General features: G+C 57.8%; 1 protein-coding gene across 2 annotated transcripts; it reads left to right on the forward strand.

Moving 5' to 3' along the window:
• Positions 1-900: 900 nt before the first annotated feature.
• KCNC4 (potassium voltage-gated channel subfamily C member 4) lies at positions 901-18,865 on the forward strand. Of its 2 annotated transcripts, none has more exons than XM_048926241.1 (5): positions 901-1,187; positions 2,044-2,790; positions 7,255-8,191; positions 9,326-9,511; positions 13,267-13,974. In XM_048926241.1, the coding sequence occupies exons 2-5, from the start codon at positions 2,140-2,142 to the stop codon at positions 13,383-13,385; spliced, it is 1,893 nt and encodes a 630-aa protein (XP_048782198.1). In that variant the 5' UTR covers positions 901-1,187; positions 2,044-2,139; the 3' UTR covers positions 13,386-13,974. The 2 variants fall into 2 exon arrangements, with proteins under 2 accessions (XP_048782198.1, XP_048782199.1); XM_048926242.1 differs by lacking the exon at positions 13,267-13,974 and adding an exon at positions 17,942-18,865 and having other exon boundaries at positions 902-1,187.
• The last annotated feature ends 1,603 nt before the right edge of the window (positions 18,866-20,468 follow it).

Here is a 20,468-nt window from a genome sequence, read left to right on the forward strand (position 1 = left end):
TGCCCACCCCCTCCCACTCGGGAGCACTGTGATCTCTTGGGGATGAGAGTGGCCACATAAAATACAAGCATCAGGTCGCAGCATTCCTTCCTCCTGCCCAAACTCGCATTACTGCTGATGAGGAGCTGAGCAGCACTGCCTGCCCGGTGATGCAAGGCTCGATTTTTCCAGCACGGCTCTCCCTCAGGCTCCGTGCTCCCCTGCTGGTGCAGCCCTGGGTGGTTTGGGTGTGGAGCTGTGCCAACCTCCACCCGCTCAGGACCGGCCCTGGAAGCTGTGGGGTTGCAGCTACAGTTGGAGCTGGGCTTTTTGGGGGTAAGGTTTTAAGCGTGGTGTCGATGGCCATCGTGGCTTTGGGGTGGATGGAGTGTTTGTGTCCCCCCAGCCAAAGGGGTGTGCGTGGCATTGGGGGGGACAGAGCTGGACAAGGGGTGAGATGGGAGCTGGGACCCCGTTGGGACCCCCTGCAGAGTGGGGAAACGATGGTGGAGTGGGGCAGCGTCCCCCACTTGTGGTCAACTCGTTCCACACTGAGGATGCTGTTACTCGGCCACTGACCCCTATCTCAGCCCTCCACCCCCACCAGCGTGCCCATGTCAGACTCTGACCCTATCCATGACCCCGAAGCCCCCACCTGCATCCCCCGCTGCCACTGCTGGAGTAAACAGTGCAGGCAGCTCCTGGTCCCTGGGGGTCTTTGCCTTGGCGACAGGTTCGTTCCTTTCTTCTCCTCCCCAGCGCCAGGAGATGGAGCTGAGCTTCACCGGCCCCCAAGGGAGTGGAAGAGCCCCCCCAGGGAGGGGCTTTGGGGGGAGGGGGTGGTCGGTGCCCCGCGATACCCGCGGGCACAGCTTCGGGGAGGGGAGACGTTTCCCGCAGAAGGCGAAGCGGGGATGATCGGGGAGGGGTGGTCGTGGGAGGGGAGGAGGGCCGGGTCTGCCTGCGCTGCCCTGCTCCCCCCTCAGCCACCGGCCCGCACCCGGGGTCGCTCTCTCCTGACCTGAGGGACTGCGAGCCAGGGAGGGATGGGATCTGCTCGAGCCTCTGCCAAGAGCTGGCTTCAGATCCGCAGGCGGCTCCGGGCTGCATTTCCCCTCCGGAGCGAAGCGGAGCTGGGGTGCCCGGGGCTGACAGCTCGCTGACACCGAGCCCCCCCCCCTCCAAAGCGCCTCGCTGCACGCGGGGAGGTGAGCTGGGAGCCGGGGGGCTGAGGTGGGGGGAGTGGAAGGGACGGACGGATGGGCGTGATGGGGGGATGGAGGGAGGGATGCGGGGATGGAGGAGCGTGCCGGGGAGGGATGGAAGGATGGAGAGATGGAGGGCAGCGGCCGGAGATACCGGGAGGGCTGGGGCGGGGGGGTCCTCAGCCCCGCGTCGGGGCGGCGCCGGCTCCTGAAACCCCTCCGCCGGCTCCCAGCCCTATAAAACCCCCCGGGGAGGCGACGGCAGCGGAGATTCTCCGGTGAGCACCGGAGCAGCCCTCACCGCTTCCAACCCCCCCCGAACCGAGCCGGGCTGCAGCGCAACAGGGCCCTCCCGGGCCGCCTCCACCCCACCCCCCGCTACCACCGCCGCAGCCGCCTCGGGAGGGCCCGGGGGGGGGGGGGGGGTAGAGCCTCCATTCCCCCCCCCCAACCCACCGCAGCCACCGGGAAACGGGGGGGGAGGGGGGCGGAGGGAGAGCGGGGCGGGAGGGGCGGGCGGCGGGGCCCCCCCGGCAACCGGCGCTGCAGGTACCGGGTTTCGTTCCCCTCTCCCGGCCTCCTCCATCCCGGTCGGACCCCCCCGGCCCTCCACCCGCAGCCTCCCCCCGCTCCACCCGCCTCCACTTGTTGCTGCCCGCCGGGGCCGCGCTGGCTGCGGGCGGAGGGCGGATTTAATCCGGGGGGGTGGCTTGGGAGGAGGTGGAGGTTGCAGCCTCCCCTGCCGGCCCCCGGCAGCCAGCGGTGTCCGGCTCGGCTCCATCCCGCTCCCCTCGTCCGGCGCCGGGGCTGGCGGAGGCCGGAGCGAAGGCTGAGCCCTCCCCCGTTCTGCCCTCCCCAGTCCCATCGCTGCTCCCCTCGCCCGCCTCCGCCGACCCCCGGCTCCTCGCCCGGAGGAAGGGTGCGCGTAGCGCGCGTCTCCCGTCCACCGAAATCTATGATCAGCTCGGTGTGTGTCTCCTCCTACCGCGGACGCAAGTCGGGGAACAAACCACCTTCCAAAACATGCCTGAAGGAAGAGATGGGCAAAGGGGAAGACTCGGACAAGATCACCATCAACGTAGGGGGCACCCGGCACGAAACCTACAAAAGCACCTTACGGACTTTGCCGGGCACCCGCCTGGCCTGGCTCGCCGACCCCGATGCCCAGAGCAATTTTGACTTTGATGGTAAAAGCAATGAGTTCTTCTTCGATCGCCACCCCGGGATCTTCTCCTACGTCCTCAACTACTACCGAACCGGCAAGCTGCACTGCCCGGCCGACATCTGCGGGCCCCTCTTCGAGGAGGAGCTCACCTACTGGGGCATCGACGAGACCGACGTGGAGCCCTGCTGCTGGATGACGTACCGCCAGCACCGCGATGCTGAAGAGGCCCTGGATATCTTTGAGAGTCCTGAACCTGGAGGAGGGGCTGGAGGAGAGGAGCCCGAAGAGGAAGGGGGTAGGGAGATGGCCCTTCAACGCCTGGGCATGGAGGACAGGCCGCCGGGGGCAGCGGGGGCTGCCGGAGGGGGTGGCTGCTGTCGGAATTGGCAGCCCAGGATGTGGGCGCTCTTTGAGGATCCCTATTCATCCAAGGCAGCAAGGGTAAGCTCCCAAAATGTGCTGGTGAGTGGGGTTGGGGCCGTGCTACAGGTACGTCTCCGTCTCCCCATCTTCAAGAGTGGGATGGATGCGTTGCTTATCGTGCTCCTCACCACCTCCCATCCCATGGGAAGCTCCATTGCGTGCTGTGCTCCCAGTCATCTCTCATCCCTTAGGAAACCTCTTCCATCATCTCCCCATCCCTTCCTGATGCACCACATATGGGCTGAGGCTGGTGGTCCCCTTCACACCCTTGGGTGCTGCTGAGCATCTCCTGGCCTGTCACAGAGGTGTGGGACTGGCTGAGCCAGTTTCGGGATGCTCTAGGACAGACAGGACTGTTTCCTCTTGCTTGTGTGTGTGCATATACCAAAAAAACAACACTTAATGGGTCTGTGCCCTGGCATGTGTGAGTGCTGGCAGGAGATGCTGGGCAGGGAAATACCAAATCGGGTCCTGAAGTAAATGGGATCCTTACCTTTGTCTCCAGGGAGCTCGTACCCTTCTTCAAGCCCCAGAAGGTGCCCCACGCAGCCCTGCTGGTGCCCTGCACCCATGCCCCTCGCTGTCACCACACTGGTGCAGCCCACGCTCAGCATACGGTCCCTATCAGCACGTGTGAGCACAGGCTCACAGCTGCGGCTCTCACACACACACAGTCCTCTCAGAATCATAGGATCACAGCATGGTTGCCTTGGAAGGGATCTCAAAGATCTAAAAGCCCAATCTCTGCCGTGGGCCGGGTCTCCCCCAGCTCAGGCTGCCCAGGACCACCTGTGGCCTTGTGCACTGCAAGGATGGGACGCTCACAGCTCTGGGCAGCAGTGCCACGGTCTCAGCCACATTGCAGGAGGCCCCCCGACATGTCAGGCACCATTTGCCCCCAGCGAAGCCGTGTTGCCTGTTCCTGTCCTCCATGTGCCTTAGGATTGCTTCCAGAAGGATCTGCTCCATGACCTTGCAGGACACGGAGGTGAGGCTGGCTGGCAGCCCTTCCCCACGTCTTCTTTTTTTTTTGCCCTTCCCCTTTTCCAGTCAATGGGAGCTTTGCTGGACTGTCACAACTTCTGAAATGTGACAGAGTGGCTCAGCATTCATCTCCCAGTTCCCCCCCAACCCTTCCATGTACCTCATGCAGTCCCAGCGTGTGTTTGACATCCTTACACATCTGCAGCCCCATCTCCCACAGTGGGCATCTCCTCATGCTCCCAACCCCTGCCTTTGGGCTCTTTGGGCTCACAGCACAGCCTGGGCTCTGCCTTCCAAAGAGCCTCCCCTCCCCAGTGCTCTGAGATCACCCCCAAAGTGCTGCCCACTGACCCCAGACACCTTCCCACCCCATTCCAAGGCCATCTGGGCCCATCCATCCACGCTCCCCCCACTGTACCCATGCCACAGACACACACACACACAGAGACGTGGGCACTTGGGAACAAAATGAATTCTGGATGCCTTTAGAGGTGCAAAAACCCATCAATGGTAAGAAATCCCAGAGGCATTTCTCACCCACCAGCAATGCAGAGGGCAGGGGTCACTTTGTCAAGGAGGTGTTTTTGCAGCTGACACAGGAACAGCACACACACACACACAGTATTGGGGCAGCAGAGCTTTCCTTGCTGCAGAAGGGGTGCCCAATCCTCTCCCCATCTCGGGGGGCTCATTGCATCTGAGCATCGAAAGAATTAAAGATAAAGAACCACAGCACCAAAATGATGGAGCAGAGCAACTCAGGTCGGGTTTTTGTTGTTCTGTGCCGAGCTGCTACAGGAAAGGCATCCGTTAAACAGAAGCAGCAGGGGGGGAGCCAGGCTGCAAAGTCTGACTGGGAGCTGATGGGATGGATGGAGCAGCACTGGGCTGTGCTGGGAGCTCCCTGCTCCCTTCCTTCTGTGCCCTCTGAGATAAGGGCTCAGCTCAGCTTCCAGCCGTGATTCCTGCAGGGTCGTATTTTCCATGCAGAGATATCAACGTGGTCTTGCAGTATTTGGGAGAAGTGCTCCAGCAGAAGGGGCAACTGAAGTGCACCCAACCCAAGTGACAGCAGCCTGCCCAGTGCTCTCCCTTATTGCAGGGCTCTGTCACCAGGTTGGTGTCACCACTCGGCACTCGGATGCTCCTCCGGTGCGACGTTCATGGATCCCCCTCCAAATTGGGAGCGATGCTGCAGGATTTGTTTAGCATTTCCCCATTCTGGGGTGCCCCTGCTCTGTGGAAGAGGGTCAGTGCTGGCTGTTGGGGTTTGGGGATGCAGCACATCCCATGGCTGCTCTCGCCAAACCTGGCCGCAGGGGGAGGAGTGCTGCCCCTACATCCTGTGACAGCAGTGACTAAGAGTCTCAGGGGCTGAATTCCTCCGTTCTTTGCTCCTCCTCACACCTGGAGCAGCCCCTGGGGCTCTGAGTCAGTTGGTTCGTGGCTATTTCCATCTTCCTCTCCCTCCACCATCTCTCTCCCAGCATCTGGTTAGATGCCATCCAAGTTCAGCCTCGATCTCCACTGCTCCCCATTGGAAGCTGCTCTGTCTGTGGTTTTAGCTCTGCTTCCAAACCCTGCTTACGTGTATCTCCTCCTTTTTTTCCCCTTTGCAGCATTGACCTCATGCCCATTGGGACCTCCAGGCTAGAGACCCCATGGAGGGAGATGGTTTGTTTGGGATCACCCTTGCCAAGCTGCATCCAAGCACAGGGATCATCTGCAGGTTGTGGGGAACTAGTTTAGTGGGACTCGCAGTGCTGTGTTGGTGGTTGCTGTGTATAGACATGGATTTTATGTTATTTTAAAGACATTTAGGGGAAAGAAGAAAAGAAAAGAGGTTGGAGCAAAACAGAGGTTAGAGCTGGGCTATCTCAGGTCAGGTCTTCAGCTGACACAAAACTGCAGCAGCACTGCTGACTGAGAGGGGGGGAGGCACTGCTTGGCACTGGCTGTGAACCTGACTCCTATTTTTAGAGGATGCTGTTGCTCCTGGGGCTGACAGCTCTCACCTCCACGGCTCACACAGCAGTCCTATTCCATTGCCCTACCCTCAGGGCAGTGCAGGGTCTCACCATCAGGCTCTGCTGGGGGATAGGAGGCGTCTCAGCCCATCCCTGGGCCAGCACCCATCGCTGGGGGGAGAATCGTCTTCCAGAGGTTTCTCCGCCGATTTGAGTCTGTTTAAACTTCACACCTCACTTTGGGAGGGAGGGATGATGCTTTCCTCAATGCCAGACCCACGTGGGTTTGCCCTTGGGGACACCCCGTGAGGGATGCTCTCACATTACCACCGTGCTGGGGCTTTTTTTTCTCCAGCGTGACTCAGGGCTGTCTCCTCTGCTGATTCACTCCAGCCAATGACCTGGGCTGTTGCCTCCAGCAGCTCGAGGTGCAGAGTGCAGCTGGGCAGGGGGGGTCTGCAATGCCATGAGCCATGCAGTGGGAGCAGAAGATTGCATCCTGCCTGGTGCAGCCAGCTGTGTTAGCAGCAAAGGGCGCTGGAGCAAAATCTGCTCCCATGAAACCAAAGCGGCCCTGGAAGGAGGGAGATGGAGATGGAGGTGGAGATGGAGATGATGGAGATGGAGATGGAGATGATGGAGATGGAGGTGGAGGTGGAGATGGAGATGGAGATGGAGGTGGAGGTGGAGATGGAGATGGAGGTGGAGATGGAGGTGGAGATGGAGATGGAGATGGAGATGGAGGTGGAGATGGAGGTGGAGATGGAGGTGGAGATGGAGGTGGAGATGGAGGTGGAGGTGGAGGGATTTTCTGCTCTGATGCTTTTTTCAGGGGTTCTTGCCCATGTCTCAGACCTCACATTGGGTTCATGGAGTAATAGAATGGCCTGAGTTGGGGGTTTGGTTTGACTTGCTCTTTGACTTAGTCCTCTCACAGCTGCCTTCTTCCATGTGCGCCCAGTGCTCCAAACAGGCTGTGGCAGGTCTGCCTTCATTCCCATCACTGTCACCTCCAGCACATCTCCAGCCACAGCTGGAACTCAGCACACCCTCCCCAATCCATACCATTGGAGAAAGGCCCTGATGGCCTCAGGCTCTGAGGTTTGCTGGCAACTGATGGGAAATTATGAAATCATGGAGTCGTAGAAGCATAGAATATCCCAAGTTGGAAGGAACTCCCCAGGATCACTCAGTCCAACCCCTGGCTCCACACAGGAACACCCAAACAACAAAACTTCCCCATTCTCCATCCTTGGTCTCGAGGTGGGTGGCAGCAGCACAGCTCCCGGGATGTTTTGAGCCTCATTTTTATCAGATGAGGACTTCTCCCATCCCTGCTGTTCCTATATGCTTGCAGGGACGAGGAGGGATGTACTAAACTCAGGTGACACCAGCAGCTTGCCTCAGGCTGCCCTGCAGGTATCATCATGGTGCTCCACAACATCAGCGCTCTCCCCAGCCAGGTGACCCAAATCTTTCCATGCCTCCCCAGGAAATTCAGCTAACAGCTTGGGTAATTCTGCATTTGCAGGTAGTTGCTTTTGCCTCGCTCTTCTTTATCCTGGTCTCCATCACGACCTTCTGCCTGGAGACACACGAGGCCTTCAACATCAACGTCAACGTGACGGAGACCCTCGTGGTGGGCAACACCACGACGATCCTGCTGACGCACAAAGTGGAGACGGAGCCCATCCTCACCTACATCGAAGGGGTCTGCGTCCTCTGGTTCACCCTCGAGTTCCTGGTTCGTATCATCTGCTGTCCAGATAAGCTTCTCTTCGTTAAGAACATGCTCAACATCATTGACTTTGTGGCCATCTTGCCCTTCTACCTGGAGGTAGGTCTCAGTGGCCTGTCCTCCAAAGCTGCTCGGGATGTGCTGGGTTTCCTGCGAGTGGTTCGTTTCGTCCGGATCCTTCGGATCTTCAAGCTGACCCGACACTTTGTGGGTCTCCGTGTGCTGGGTCACACTCTCCGGGCCAGCACCAACGAATTCCTGCTCCTCATCATCTTCCTGGCTTTGGGGGTCTTGATTTTTGCCACCATGATCTATTACGCCGAGCGGATCGGAGCCAAGACGTCTGACTCCAGCGGGAGCGACCCGACTCACTTTAAGAACATCCCCATCGGGTTCTGGTGGGCCGTGGTCACGATGACGACGCTGGGCTATGGTGATATGTACCCCAAGACCTGGTCGGGCATGGTGGTGGGGGCTCTCTGTGCGCTGGCTGGGGTGCTCACCATCGCCATGCCTGTGCCTGTCATTGTCAATAACTTTGGGATGTATTATTCGTTGGCCATGGCCAAGCAGAAGCTGCCAAAGAAGAAGAAAAAGCATATACCCCGTCCGGCCCCGATGGACTCCCCCACCTACTGCAAATCTGAGGAGAACTCCCCCCGCAACAGCACCCAGAGCGACACTTGCCCCTTGGCAGTAGAGGAAGGGGTGGCCGAGCGGAAGCGGTCAGGTGAGACCCCAAAGGTGGGGCAGAGGGAGGGGGAGACCTCTGGGAGCCCCCAAGGCTGTGGCTCTGTTCCCATACGCTGCCATGGGCTCGCGGGTTGCTGAGGTCTTGGTTGGGACACCTGGGTACGGGGAGCAGTGTTGGTGGATCTCCCACTGGAGCTGGGCACGGGGGAAGGGCCATGTTCTGCTCTCCAAACACAGATCAAGCCACCTTGGTGTGATTCAAGGGGTCCCTGCCTGCTGTACATCCTGCTTACCCTGACAGAGGTAAGACCCAACTGCTACAGACCACAGAGTGAACTTGCAGACCATCATCCCAATCCCCGTCTCACTTCGTCAGGGTCAGTTTTGTTTTCCTTCCTCACGCTGTCAATCAGGCTGTGCTTCACCAAAACTGATAACACCTGACCTCACTTTCCCATTCATCTCCAGTGAGATGTGGTCTCCCTGCGCAATGAGCCCAGCGCTGCCCAGGCAGGAGCAAAATCAACCTCCATACGTTGGTACTTTGGTCTCATGCACTGAGCTGGAGTTTGGGGCATTGCCAGTGTGTTCTCCCAGTTAGAAGAAGAGACGTCCCTGTCTCTGCACAGCCCAGCTATGGGCAGCATCACTTGGGCTGAGATAGGGGGATGCTGGGCACCCAGCATATTTTTTCCAAGTGCCTCACAGCCCATCTGCCCCAGGAGACCCCACAGCAGGAAGCAGGAGGAGCTGTCAAAAGCCCATTCCTTCACCCCAGCACTGATTCAGGAACTCAGGATGGATCTTCAGCGTGCAGAGCATCTTCTCAGATGGCATAAGAGTCAGGTGGCATAAATCAGCACTTCCTATTGCAGATGGTGTGAATGTGGAAGAGCAAATTCCCATCAGCTGTGGAGGTGGATTTCAAAGACCCAGGGTATACAGCCCTCAGTAGCAGGAAGAGTTGTTGTTTGTTGCTTGGGGTTAAGATTTAGCGTGGTTCTGCTTCCCTGGTAGCTGTATTTTGGCTTGGATATGCGTGGATTTTTGGAAGCTGCTCTGAGCTACCTATGATCCTGTTGTAGGGGTCTGCTGAGCCCCTTCTGGCCGCCCTGAGCACGTTGCCTTGCAGGTTCCTCCTGCTAATGGATGTCTGCTGCCCTTCTTGCAGACTCCAAGCAGAATGGTGAGGCCAATGTGGTGCTGTCAGACGAGGAGCAGCCGCTGTCCCCATCTGATGAGGAGAAGCGGCCCATGCGACGCTCGAGCACCAGGGACAAGAACAAGAAATCCTCCACGTGCTTCCTCCTGGCCACGGGTGACTTCTCCTGCACAGCAGATGGAGGCATCCAAAAAGGTACAGTCAGGGCTGGTGCTGGGAGCCGTGGGTTGGGGGCAAGGCTTCCTGCATCTGTTTGAGGCTGGGATTCATCTCCATCTGCCTGCCTGGCTCTTCTCTGCTCCCTCCATTTCCAGGCCCCCAAGTCCCCCTGTCTCTCTGCCTCTCCATCTGCTTCATTTCCATCCATTGTGTCTCTCTGTGGCAGCTCTTACCTTCTTGTTTTCTCCTCCCCTGATTGCCACCGTTTGAGATCTGGGACCTGATGTTTGTCACGCTGCCTTCTGTGGGGACAGCTGTGCCTCTGCTCCCCTCACCCACCCATCAGGGTGCTGTGCCTCTCCTGAGGAGGTGATGAGATTGTGGCTGAAGCAGGTCGAAAGCTTTTCAGCAGGGAAAAAGAGTCTGTGGTCTTTTCTCTGTCCCTTCCCTCTCCTCCTCCGATGCCTTTTGGTGGCTTTGAGCGTGGGGAATCGTGCTGTGTCAACTGCTGCCTTGCCAAAAGCACGGGGTTGCCAGGAAGGCTGTCTCCTCTGGGTTTAGGAAGTGAGCTTTGGGAAGTGTTGGGAGAAAACTGTGGGGGAGACCAGCCAGGAAAACACAGAGCTCTTCTTCCAGTGACAAAGAGGCAGTCTTCTTCAGTTGGGTCCCTTTGCATCCTCTGCCCACCTGGAGCCATGGAATCCACCTGCACCCTGGATTGCTGGGTTGATCCTTAGGGCATGGCTCTGTTCTTTAGTCGTGCAGTTTTCCTGCTCTCTTGTACATCCGAGGGGGTGTGGGAGGATGCAGAGCTGCAGCACTGACCTACTTCTCTCTTCTCAGCACTGCTTAACCCCAGTTAGTCCCAGTCCCTCACCCCAGCGCATGGGAACTGGGGCCAGGCAGGGTGAAGGATGATGCTGTGCTTTGCAAGCCCTCAATTCGTTGCTTGGCAAAGAGGAAGGGTCTCATTTTGGGGGCTGTGACCCCCAGCCGTGGTGCTTTGGTCCATCCCACACCCCCCAGTGCCTTTTGCTCCCCAGGCTCCAGCAGCCCTGGAGCTGTGGGTTGGTGTTTGGGATGATGGCAGTTATTATATTAGCAGGAGCAAATTGGTTGCGTTCTCCTGGGAAATCAAGGATTCCCTTTGGTGTTCCCACACAACCTCCTCCCTTAAAAAGAAGGGGAAAAAAAATAAAAGCCACGTTCATCTTTGGGCAGCAGAGCGTTGTACAAATATGTGCTCAGAGTTCTCGGTGCTTTGCCTGGAGGTGCTGTTTCCTCTGAAGTTGGGCTCTTTCCTCGCTGCTCCCTAAAGAGAGGGGAAGGATTCTGCTTCTGCGCTGGGGAGGACAGTGGAAGGGATGGGGAGGAGGGTGGAAGCCTTCATCCTTGGGAGATGCTCAGGTCTGGCAGCTCTTCAGCTGAGGAATTGCAGCTGGGACCCCTTGAAGCCACTGGAAGATCGAACTGCTGAGGGTGCAGTGCAGCTCTTGCTGGGCTCCCAAACCGAGTGACTTGGGTTGGGATGGAAGGCACCTTAAAGACCACTTCGTTCCAAGAAATAAGGCCAGGAAATTAATACTGCTGTCATTTTCCTTGTGGGGTGGCACTGAGAGCTCTTCAGAAGGGCACCGTGGTGATCTCTGGGTGGTTCTGCTGCCCTTCCTGCAGATACCAGAGTGCTTCATTGCAATTAAAAATGCATGTCTACGTGGGTCACCCAACCTCCTGAAGGCTCTGCTGGGAGGTGGCCTGGCGTTCAGCAACGTGTGAGACCCTTTAGGAAGGGGAAACCTCAGTACTTGTGCCATTGGGGATGGGCAGGTGGGACTGGGGTTCAGGCTGACATCTTCCATGGTGACATATTCCAATGTGGGTAGGGTCAGAGGTGGGCAGAGGGCAGAGCATCTTCCCATGTTCGTGCCTGAGGGTGCTGGGAGCCGCAGAGCACCTTTTCCTGATTTATCTCCTGCTGAGGCTGTTTGTTCTGGTACTGGGATGCTGGCAGCTCTGCAAATTGAGATGAGCTTGGTTCGGAGCCCGATTTGCTGATGGCCATCTGTCAGATGCTGGGACAGGTACCCATGTCTGTACAAGCTGTGGGAATCAGGAGACGGGGCTGCTTCAGGAACAAGCTGCAGATCTTGGCGGCTGCTACTGTTGGAGCACTGATGCCAACAGTTGGTTTCTTTGGGGGCAGCTCAAAGAGAAAAGCCCCCCCTTGCCCACCACCCCTCGGATGGAACCAGAACGCGGTGTGACACCTGCGTGGTGGCATTTGTCTTGTGTCCCTTTGGCTGCTTCCAGCGGGGTCCCTTTCCTTCCTCCCTGCTGCTGGGGGTTGCTGCAGACCCCTTATCTCCCTCCAGCGATGCGTCCTGCTGGGACACAGATACTGGCATGGCTCTTGGCACCTGAGCACACATCCTCTGCTTTCATGCAGAGATATGGAGGCAGGACAAGGCCAGCAGCAAGCAAGGTGAGTTAGGATGGTCTAGGAACAGCAAGGCAAAAACCAGAGCAGCCCTTCTAGAGAGGGCATGGCGAATGGCATTAGATGGAGAGAATGGGATTTACCACCTTTAGCAGCACCCAGCATTGCAAAGCACCAAGTCTTTAGTTTGGCTGCCAGAGCTCAGTGCATCACAGCACTGATTTCGCTCTGCTTCTCGCTATTAGGGCAGAGCCATGCCTGGCATGTGGACGTGTGCTCGTGTGAGCATCTGCTGGTGATGCTCGGCTGGGGGGGTGCAGGGACAAACCCACGTTTGCCCAGGGACGTGAGTGTGTGCAAGCAGCATGCAGGCACCAGGCTGCTGGTAAACGCACACGTGTTGCTGGGCTCTGCTGCCTGCTTGCATTACCCCATCCCCATCTGCTGCTGGCTCAAAGCATGTGTGAGCATGCACGTGCACCACAAGGATTTGCATCGTGGGGTGCACGGCGCTGCTGGCTCCTGGGGTGCGCTCTGCTCCTTGGCAACAAACGTGCTTTGAAAGCAATCCCTGTGACCTCAGTTAGCATCTGCACGGCTTGCTGGGAGAGCAGCTCCTCAAACGGAGTGGGCTGGTGGCAATTAGCAAAGCTGGCCCTTGGTGGAAGCCGTGGTGGCCTTCAGGGCTGGGGCAAATGTCACAGCTCAGGGCTCACGGGTGCTCTTAACCAGGGCTGCTGTTTGGACATCAATCCCATTTTCAGTGCAAATAGTTGGGTTCTTTCCCCAAGAAGTGTTTGCTTTTGACCTGGGAGAACATCTGGCTGTTGCTTTTCCATCTGAGCCCAAGCAGTTCATGGCTTTTGGGGAGTTTGCAAAGAGCTCCCATACGTACAGAAATGGAAATGTTTGCTTTTCAGTGCGAATGCTCACGGAAAATCCTGAGTGTTTCTACCTGCTCCTCTGCATACAGAAAGGTGTCAGCAGCAGCTTGCTGCTTAACAATCCAGAGCTGGGGGAATAACTCCTTCCAAATCCCACATTTGTTTGGATTCCACTGCTTTCCCCAATCACTTCAGCCCACAAACTGCCCGGATTCATCCCTCATTCAGACGCCAGGCCCAGCAGTGGGGTGATGCAGTGCCCCACCACCGGCACGGCTCCACGTGTGGGGCACCCCCTGCAGAAGGGGTGGCTGTGGGGTGCAGGGTGGGGGGGGAGAGGGCTCAGCAGGCTCTTAGAGGCTGCAAGGAGCGGCGCTGCTCTTGCTGGATCTTTCGGGGAGGGGGCTTAGCGTTCAGGCGCGGGGCTGAATGCAGCTCTAACCTCACCTCTGTCCCTTTTCTTCACAAAGGCTATGGAAAATCCCGGAGCCTAAACAGCATAGATGGTGTGGCAGGACCTGCGGGGGGGTTGGCTCCCCTCGCCTCGCGCTACAGCTCTCCCTGCTCCCCCGTCCCCTCCATCCTCTAAATGCCGCCCGGATCCCGCTTTGTGTGTCGGCCGCGCGCTCCCCGTGTCGCTCTGTCCCCCCATCCCTGCGATGCTGTGTCCCCAGGATGTCCCCATCACCAAGAAGCGGGCCTTAACCTGCAGCCCAGCCCCGCTCCCATGCCTGCAGACAGGACCCCTGACGTCTCCATGCACTTCATCCTCTCGTGTCCGTGCGTTTGGGACAGTCCCCACGGGGGTGGGAGGGCTGCTCGGTGTTTTTCATCCCCTGGACACCTCGCTCGTCCCCAGTACTTTGGGCTGAGGGTGTGCGGTCCCTTCCTGTGGCCCGTTTGCACTTGGGCTGGGAATGCAAGAAGGATGCGTTGACTCATCAAATTACACATCGTTGTGCTGGAAATGGCTGAGTTCATCTCATTTTAGGGCTCCTTTTCAAACAGCCTCCAATTTCTGGAGGAACCGGATGAATAAATCTCTATTCCCTGCCCGGCAGCAGTTCCCCTCTTGTTTGGTGCTTTTTCTGTGCCTAACTCTGCTTCTCTGCTTGTGTCTGCTTCTCTGTTTGAGTTGGGGTGGCCTCAAGGAGGGATGGGGTTTTGCAACCTCAACAACAGCCCCTTTCAAGCAGGGGGGATAAAGGGTGGGATGGGGGATGGTCCATAAAGAGCTGGAAGGTGGGGGGAGAGAAGATGTGGGGAAAGGAGCAGCTGGGAAAGCTGCTGCTGAGAACTGGGGAGCGGGAGAGCTGGGTGTGATGGGAGAGCTGGTGGTGCCCCAAGGGGCAGGCAGTGCTCTGCTGGGATGGGTTCAGGCTGTGGGGCACAGCATCCCATGGAGTGGGAGAGGGATGGGGCTCATGGGAGGGTGAGGTCCTGGTGCATCTCAGCACATCCTTCCCCTCGGAGCACTCTCTGTGTTTGGAGCAGGAGGAGCTGAGATTTCCCCCCCCCCCTCCCGAATCCATGCAAGGCACAAGGTGACCCTCTGTGCTTTCCGTGGGCTTGGAATCATAAATGATTTACTCAAGGTCGGGTGCTGGCGTTGGGGACAAGCCAAGCAGAGCCAGCAGCCCTGCGTGGTGCAGAAAGGCTTTAGGTTTGGAGGAGCGTTGCAAGCAGAGAATTAACCCCAGCAGCCACAGGTTTGGTGTGGAAAACCCTCGGTGCACCACAACGTTGATCCCTGGTTTCCTGTTAGAGCCAACGTGGAGCCACGCTTTGCAATTTTTAGCCTCGGCGTTATGCAACTGGGTGGAAGGCATGACTAATGTGCAAAAAGCTCCTCTCAAACAACAGGGCCCCGAATGGGAGACAGAGGCATTTCTGTGGGAGGCACCAAACTGGTGAAAAACCCACAGCATCTTCGCTCTCCTTCCTCCCCCCTCCCCCCTCGCCTTCCTCTGAATAGCAGTTTGGGGGCAGTGGGGTGCTGGGATTTTCGGGTGAGGTCCCGGTGGGTTTTGGGGGTGAGAGAGCAGGGGTTAATGCCGCTGCTAAGAATATAAGAGGAGCTGCGATGGATCAGAAGAGCAGAGCGCTAAATGGCTCTGCAGCCTGGAGTCTTATCACAAACGGTGGCCAAAATTGGCTGCCTGGAGAATAGGATAAGAATAGAGCGAGTGAATACGATACTTCCCCCAAATATCCTCCCAGCCACTTGTCTATGTTTAGGGATCTGGAGAGGAGCGCGCGTTCCGGCTCAGTTGAAACGCGCCAGGAGAAAAGCAAGGTGGTTTGATTTATTCTTGACAAAGGGGATCGATTGAGAGCAGCACGGGCTGCCTCTGCCCTGCTCCAAAAACGGGGTTTAAAATCTCAGCAGTGTGCAGTGATTGAACTGCAGTGATGGCCGAGCTGCAGTGGTCGAGCTGCAACGATGGCTGTGCTGCAGTGGTGGGGTTGCAGTGATGGCTGAGCTGCAGTTTTGGTTGAGCTGCAGTGATGGGGCTGCAGTAGTTGAGCTGCAGTGGCTGAGATGCATCGGTTGAGCTGCGGAGGTTGAACTCAGAGGTTGAGCTGCAGCAGTTGAGCTGCAATGATGGTTGAACTGCAGAGGTTGAACTCGGTGGTTGAGCTGCAGTGGCTGAGATGCAGCGGCTGAGCTTGCTGCTGCCCCACCGGCCCTAAAGGCAGAGCTGTGTCCTGTCCTGCTCAGCTGCTGGGATCACCTCATCCCAGCAGGACGCTGTGCTCTGTGCGCTGCATCCCTGTGTCCAGCACAGCACCGGGGAGAACTGCACCCTGTGCTGCCCTCCCCATCGCAGCTGCAGGCGCTGCTCCGTAGCACGGATGGGCTCAGGGATGCTCTTCCCACCTGCAGAGCTCCAGGCTGTGATCTGTGTCCCTGCATCCGTCTGTCTGTCTGCTGAAGCTGGCAGCACTTTGCGAGCAGCTCATCCTCAGGAGCTGGGGGGGCTTTGGGGCAGTGCCCCCATCAACCCTCATCTGCCTGTCGCTCCGGGGGCCGTCCTGTGCTGCGGCAGGAGCCCGGGTTGCGTGCAAAGTATTAATTGTTATTGCTGCAACAACTGCTCTGTTTCTCAGGAGATGCCCCGAAAGAGCCCAGAAAATAGCAAGGTCTGTCAGGCGGTGGGGCGGGAGGTGAAGATGTCAGGAGAGTAATTGCTCTACCCAGAAGCAGCCTGTTTCTGACTTCCCCTGACTGCCAGGAAAAAATCCTCCGTGCTGATGTGATGACAATAAAATGATATAAAAAAACAAGCAGCCGTAGCCTTTGCCCGTGCTGACGAGGAATGCAGAGAAGCAGAGGCAGATGCAAAATAAGACTCAGCTGAGCTTAAAAATAGTGCCTCCTTCTCCCACCTCCCAGTCCGGCGCTCTGCTCCTCTGCTTGGGCAGTGGCTCTGATTGGAGGAGCAGGTTGAGGTTCATCCCAAGCTCTGCAGTGCTGGGTGAGGATTGGGGTCCTCTGCCCCTCTGCAAATCCCCCCCAGTTGCAGCAGAGAGAAGAAAAGCATCCTATGGAGTTGGAAAAGCATCCTGTGGGTTGGACCCAAATCCTTTCTAGGGTGGTCGGTGGCTCCAGCCCAACGCTGCCCACTGCAGCCTCTCCATGGGATCGGCTCTGATGCTTCGCCTGCACAGCCTCTTGTCCTCAAACAGACCTCCCAGAACATAAAAGAAACAGGAAAACCACCTGCAGAACTGGGATACGACCTGCCCAAACGCTGTGCTGGGGCAGGAGGTGGAGGGCAGAGGTGGGGCTGTCTGGGGAAATCCATTAGGAGGAAAGTGGGCATTTTTGGGGGTGGATCTGGCAACTCCTGCAAACTGAAGGGGTTTTGGGGCCGGATCACAGGCTGATTCGCATTGGATGGGTGCAAACAGGAGGGCAGTTTTCTGGCAGTGGCTTCATCTGGGGACGGCGATTAAACAAAACTCTCATCTGTTGTGATTTCTTTGTAGTCGCACTCATTTCTCTGGGGCTGCTGAGCTGCTTCCCAAGGAGCTCCCTGGGGGATGCGGGCAGCAGGTCTGAGCTCAGGCATGGAACGGCTCTGAGCAGGGAGGAGGAGGAGATGGGAGTTAAAAGCTGGGTTGTGTCCCTGGGAAATCGATAGAGCTGCTGGGGATGCTCCAGCTGGCCCAGGGACCCACAGAGAGCTTCCAGCTGCTCTCCAAAGTGGGAACAGCCCCGGATTGCAGCAGCTGCATCTCACCCATGTTTCTGCACGGGGATGAAGGCGGATCCCCAAAGCAGCCCATCACTGGGGACACGCTGCCCTGGGAGCTATGGGCTGTAATCCCTCAGCATTTGGCTGGGATGTGGCATCGAAAAGACGGTGGAGAACCCAACCCACAGCAACAGAGGATGGGAGATTTCTTTTGGGGAAGCCAAGTTTTGGAGCTGCGGGGTTGAAAGGAGCCACGAGAGCCCAGTGCTGGGTTCTGCAGCAATATTGCTGGGAGGAAAGGGCAGCCCCGTGCTTATCAGGAGGATCAGAGCTGTCTCCCCGCCTGACGGCCCCTGGAAACCTGGCACACGGGGATGGGCGGCGTTGTGACTCAGAGCTCCAATCAATGTTAATTAATTCAATGATAACGAATGAGAAAGAGAGAGAGAGAGAGAGAGAGAAAAATAAACCACTGCAGGATATTAATGCACTCAGCTTGGCTTTGGGACATCTGGCTGGGGGTTGGTTTGGAGACTTTGGTCACAAGCAGCTTTCCTGGAGGATGCGGTGAGGATGATTTCCTTCTTTGTTCTTTGCTCTTTAACCTCAATTCCAGTCGTGGTGGGGAACCAAGGAGGAGCTGAGGTGGAGGCATTCCTCACGTTCCCACCCCTACGTCTATTTCTCCTTGGTTCTCCACCCATTTCCCACGTCTCCACCTTGGCTGAGGGTGTCTGAGCCCATTTGAAGGCATTTAAAAAAGTAGTTTTATCAGTTTATTGATGGAACAGCAGGAGAAGGCTGCATCCCTTTGCACTACGCTTTCTGCACCGCATCGTGTTGGTCCCGTGGAGCTCAGTGTCTCTCTCCCTCTCTTTCCCCACAGACAGCTGATGGAAGCGGTGCCCAATGCTACGTTTAATACCTCTGTCTTTCGTTGCAGACACCTGCCAAGACGTCCTCTCTTCCAGTTACCCCCAGGGTGAGGTGGTCACCTTCTCCTGAGCCCCAGCTGGATGCAGGCAGCGCCCCAGCGAGGGACGTGTGCCCCGAGGGATGCTCTCCTTGAAGCTAAGGGATGTTTGCCCAGAGGGATGCGTTCCCTGAGGCCCAGGGATGCTATCCCATGGCTCAAGGATCCTCTCCCTGAGGCCGAGTGATGCATTCCCCTAAAGATGCCCTCCCCACGGTGCAGGGATGCTCTCCCCAAGGCCAAGGGATGCTCTGCCCAAGGGAGGTGCTGTCACCGGTGCCAAGGGCTGCTCTCCCCAACCCGAGGGATGCTCTGCCCCAGGCTGAGGGCTGCATTCCCCCCCGAGGCCGAGGGATGTTCTCCCGGTGAGCTTTGCCTGCCCCATGCAGCGACCCAAAGCTCTGGCTGCCATCCCCATGGCTGGAGTAATGGGTTTAGCGGCCGAGTCCCTTGCTGAAGAGGGGCAGTGAGGGGCTCCCTGCCTGCTGCCAGCCCTGCTGTGCTCTGCCACATCCTCTGCCCCTGCTTTCGGACACGTGCCCCAGCCTCTGCCATCCTGCTGATGTGACCCAGCCGGAGTCCCACCAGCTGCTCACCCCTCACTCCTGCACAGTGCCCCATCCACTCTCTGAGCACCTCCATCACCAAACTGGGGCTCTCCTCCACGCTGGGTGCCACACACGGGGTGCTGCGCCATCATGGGGTGGGCTGGGGGATGGGGATGGGAAGCAATAGGGAATGGGGACGGGTGCTGAGATGGGGTGAGCCTGGCTGGCCTGAAAGGGTCGGTGTCTTTCTAATGCTGTTCCATATCTCTGTGATGAAGGCAATACTACTCCCATTTTCTCTGTCCTGTACGCATGCCTCTCCCTGTCCAGCTGCACTAGAGTTCAAATAAAGACATCTGTGAGCTGAGTCAGCTCCCACACCCCCTGCCTTGAAGTGTCCCTCCTTGCCCATGGATCGCGGTCCTGGTGGCCGTGCCGTCCTCACATTGCATCAGAGCCCTCTTGGAAAGCTCACACTGGTTGCACCATCTTCATTTGGTGGAGGGAAGCACTGCAGAGCTGACCAGTGCATTGCCTCTCCCTGCTCTGAGCAGCAGAGCTGAGCTAATCAGCAGTAAAGCCGTAGCGGTGCCATCATTAGGTTTCAGAGTGAACAACGCATGGAGGTGAAGGGGTGCAGCTCTCCAGGCTGCAGGGGCAGAAGGCAGCAGAGCCAAGCAGGCAGCATGAGGCTGATTCACACATGGGGATCTCACACCTTTAGGATTGGAATGGCTTCTGAAGTGGTTTAGAGCCTCTAAACTCAGCACTCAAAAAGCCCTCAAAAAGCCCAAAAGCCCAGCTTGGCTGCTGCAGCGAGCAGGGGAGGCCCAGCTGAAGCCCCAATAATGTGCTGTTCTGTGTTTTCTTATTCCTCCAATGACAACCCACCCAGGGGCATGAAGCCGTCTATTCAGGGCTGCAGAGGGAGAAGGGGAAGGTTATAAACCCAGAGTGGGGGGTGGGGAGGGACGGCGACCAAAGAGCTGCCACAGAGCTGAAAGGGAAGAAAGCAGCCACAAGTGTGAGCAATCAGTGGCTGATGGCCAAGCAGCAATTACAGCAGAGCCTGCTTCCTAGCCTGGGAGAGAGCCATCGGTGAGCACAATGCTGCTGAGCAGCTGCTGTGTCCCTGAGGGTGCTGCACGCCGCGGATGGGCTGGGATCGATGCAGAGCACTCGGTTTGTCCGCCCAGGTCTGTTCATTCAGGTGATGCTGAGCAGCTGCATCCCCCCGGGCTGCACCCACCTGGCATTTGGGGAGCAGCCCTGCAATGCGCAGGGATGGGTGCCTTAGGGAGGTGGGTTTGGAAATGGGTGGCTGTGGGGTGGCTGGGGAGGAGAAGGTCCCTCCTCCATCCTGGCCAAAGCCCTTCACATCACTGGGCTGTAGCACAGCTTGCAAGCTGTTTCTCGCTGACCCCAGGGCACAAGTGAATCAGGAGGATTCCCCCTCTGGCCCTGGAGATCAGCGGTTCCTCCAGGATGGCTTCAAGTTTAGGAAGGCTCTGGATTTTTAATTTGCAATTTAATTTGCCAATACATCCCCTGCAAATCCCAGCAGAGCAATGGCGAGGGAGAGCACAACCTAGCAGCACCCCGCAGCCCTTCCCATCATAGGGACCCCAAGGAGGTTCTGGGACATGTGGGCAGGCACACAAACAGCACAGGGGGTGCAAAGTGGGAGCAAGGAGTCCAGGGCTGGGAACAAGAAGGATGATGCTGTGTCTGGAGAGCAGCCAGCGGCTGAGATGTGCACAACAGGCGAGACATCGACCAGGTGAGGGGATGCTGGGGCTGTGCAGGGATTCCTGGGCATGGCCACTGGCACTCCAGCTTCCCGATGGAGACTTTGTGAGCTGAGCTGGGAGCTGAGCATGGCTGCTCCTCACAGCAGAGCTTGGATGCAGCACCTGGCACCAGTCCCCTCCTGGCTGCTGTCCCTTGGC

Source organism: Lagopus muta, chromosome 24, assembly GCF_023343835.1.
Source record: "Lagopus muta isolate bLagMut1 chromosome 24, bLagMut1 primary, whole genome shotgun sequence".
Lineage (NCBI taxonomy): Eukaryota > Metazoa > Chordata > Aves > Galliformes > Phasianidae > Lagopus > Lagopus muta.